The sequence below is a fragment of the Pistacia vera genome, unplaced genomic scaffold (assembly GCF_008641045.1).
Source record: "Pistacia vera cultivar Batoury unplaced genomic scaffold, PisVer_v2 Contig448, whole genome shotgun sequence".
Classification (NCBI taxonomy): Eukaryota; Viridiplantae; Streptophyta; class Magnoliopsida; order Sapindales; family Anacardiaceae; genus Pistacia; species Pistacia vera.
In genome coordinates this window covers 113,754-116,383 of record NW_022196277.1, presented here as the reverse complement: position 1 = coordinate 116,383, position 2,630 = coordinate 113,754, and the positions used below count along the sequence as shown (strand labels likewise).

The window sequence follows — 2,630 nt, the reverse complement described above, 5'->3', positions numbered from 1 at the left end:
ATTTACATTTATTTTGAAACACTTTTTTATCTGCCAGAGGAACTCCGTATCTAGACACTGGCTTGTGTTGTGGCACAAGAATGGTGACGCTTTCCAGATGACGTATTATATTGGAACAAATCTCAAATGTGGGTTAAATAACTATGGACGGTTGTCCATTGCATATGGACGACCGTCCATTGTATATAGATATCCATCCGTATTAGATGGACGGGCATCAATCATTTTGGTTTTAAAATTTTTTGAACGGGTGTCCATCTTATATGGACATCTGTCTATAGTAAATGAACACCCGTCCATATAATATGGACGGGGTCTATTGATATTTTTGTAGACGTTCGTCCATTCGTGATGAACGGTCGTCCATAAAGTATGGACGGTCGTCCGTGATTGTCCATTCACTGGAGATGTTTCTGTTCAACGTGTTCACGTCTTACTGGATGCCATGTCGTTCGGTAAAAAATTTCGGTGCAAAGAGTCGGTTGACCCTAGCATTATTCCTTCTAAAACGAATACAATTGCTGTTACCAATTATAAATACCAACACATAAACTACCCCAGTCACCATTTGAAGCTGAATATCGTAAAACCTTATTGCAGACTACTATTTCAAAAACAGCAACAACAGACAACACCAGACTACAAATTACTACTTCATCTTGCATAATACCTCATTTTAGACTACTATTAAGCAACACCAAACTACAAACTACTACTTCATCCTGCATAACACCTCATTTCAGACTACAAACTTCAGCAACACCAGACTATAAACTACTACTTCAACCTGCGTAACACCTCATTTCAGACTACTATTCAGCAACACCAGGCTACAAACTTCAGCAACACCAGACTACAAACTACTACTTCAACCTGCATAACACCTCATTTCAATACATGGAATTTAGCAACAGAACAAGAAGACATGTTATAGACTAGTAGAAAAATAGGGTGATAAACAACAGCACATAAATCGCAATTGCATTGAAGAATAGGCTCACAACATAAATAACTTTGGGACAATTGCAAGTCAAAATTGAAAATCAATAAAGTATCTCACTTGATCTAGAATCTCCTCTGCCAGGTGTTCAATGCGTAATACTCTACCAACAAATGGAACATAACGTTTATGCCACTCGAGGTCATGCTTCTTGTCCAACTTTAATCCATCGTCAATGAGTACAGCTGAGATATTTGCAGTTTTGAAGCATACTGAGCTAATGAATTCTAACCCTGAGGATCTGCGATATTCTTCAACAGCTTGCAAAGTTGATTCACAGCCATACAGTTCAGCAATATTCCTCAAATTCCTCTGCATTAACATAACAAACGCAATTCAATACAAAATTGAAGGCTACCAAATAAGAATACAACATCAGAAAATAAGAAGAAACACAATAATCATAATTGTATTTCACTAATTCGACAGTTAGAAACTACATAATATAATAATCCACACAGCTATCCAACCTCATAAACACGTGAATTCATAACAACAGTATATGACTCCTTATCTACTGTCGTAAAATAACAAAGCAACCAAGTCAACCCTCTAGATAGAAACATGGTATAATCATTTTACACAGTTAAAGCATATAATCCGAAACCAGATCGAGCAAGTCCTTTACAATAGCCAAATTTTACTTCAACAAAGTGTTTGATCTATATCTTTTAACTAAAACCGACTAGAAGTAGTCATAAACATATAGCAAAGAAACAATGAATAATGAATGAAGTTGAGTGTACAAATAGCAAGGACCTTGAAGGAGAGGGAGTGAGGAGCATCAGACAAGGCGTCACCCTGCGCTTCAGAGAAGGAATTGATGAAAGGAAAGGCGGAGTCGAGGGCCACAAGACTGTGAGCATGGCCGTCCACTAGCTGAACCTTCTCTATGGCTTCTCGTAGCTCTGAAAAGTCCATGGCTCCCAAAGTCTTGATAGTTTCAGAGAGTCAAACGGTGTGTTGTGACTTGTGCGAATTTAAGTTTAGTGTTTAATGAATCATGAATGTAACATTGCAGGTGCAGCAGGGAAGACTAAGGGACAATTAATATAAATATTTAAAGCCATTCTTTAATTGCTAAATCTCGCGTCATGTCCTCGACTCTGACAATTTTGAATTTCTGCTCCCGCTGATGTATGAAACCAAAGAGCCTAATCCACCTAATTTCTGCCGGCATTGTCAACTGAGCAATGCTGTATTTATCCAAAAAAAAAATACACCCAATTCATGCAGATATACGTGGTACCATCATTTTTTCTTAAAAAAATTTTATAATTAATGGATGATCAAGATAGTGTCACATCTGTTGGTGTGTGAATTCGGTGTATTTTTTCGATAACTATATCATTTTTCTTGTCAACCAGGGTGCACAAATCCCGTTCGGTTTCGCCAAATAGAATTAAGAAAAAATTTCCAACAAAATGGAACCGTACCATACCTTTTAGATTTTGATAAAACACCCCAACCTATAAAGTTTAAATTTTAACAAAATCACCCCCACCAGGCACCCACCCAAGCCACTGCCAGTTGTCAGTCACCACCGTCGATTGTGGTTGACAGTGGTCGAAACGATGCATGATTAGCTGGATCTGGTTGGTAGTGCGTCGATCAGGCTGATTTCAGCTAG

General features: G+C 38.0%; 1 protein-coding gene across 1 annotated transcript; it reads right to left on the bottom strand.

The window, feature by feature from the left end:
- Positions 1-816: 816 nt before the first annotated feature.
- On the bottom strand, positions 817-1,962 carry LOC116144571 (protein fluG-like). The gene is made up of 3 exons (XM_031430015.1): positions 1,760-1,962; positions 1,061-1,312; positions 817-873 (listed from the first exon to the last, which is right to left on the bottom strand). Exons 1-3 carry the CDS (start codon positions 1,919-1,921, stop codon positions 817-819), a joined length of 471 nt encoding a protein of 156 aa, XP_031285875.1. The 5' UTR covers positions 1,922-1,962.
- Positions 1,963-2,630: the final 668 nt, after the last annotated feature.

What these genes read in the sequence shown, in the direction of transcription:
- LOC116144571 (XM_031430015.1), bottom strand. Translation starts at nt 1,921, where the DNA reads ATGGACTTTTCAGAGCTACGAGAAGCCATAGAGAAGGTTCAGCTAGTG. An exon ending in CTCACTCCCTCTCCTTCAAG is followed by an intron (nt 1,313 to 1,759) that starts GTCCTTGCTATT and finishes ATGTTAATGCAG; the next exon opens with AGGAATTTGAGGAATATTGC. An exon ending in CAGAGGAGATTCTAGATCAA is followed by an intron (nt 874 to 1,060) that starts GTGAGATACTTT and finishes GGTGTTATGCAG; the next exon opens with GTTGAAGTAGTAGTTTGTAG.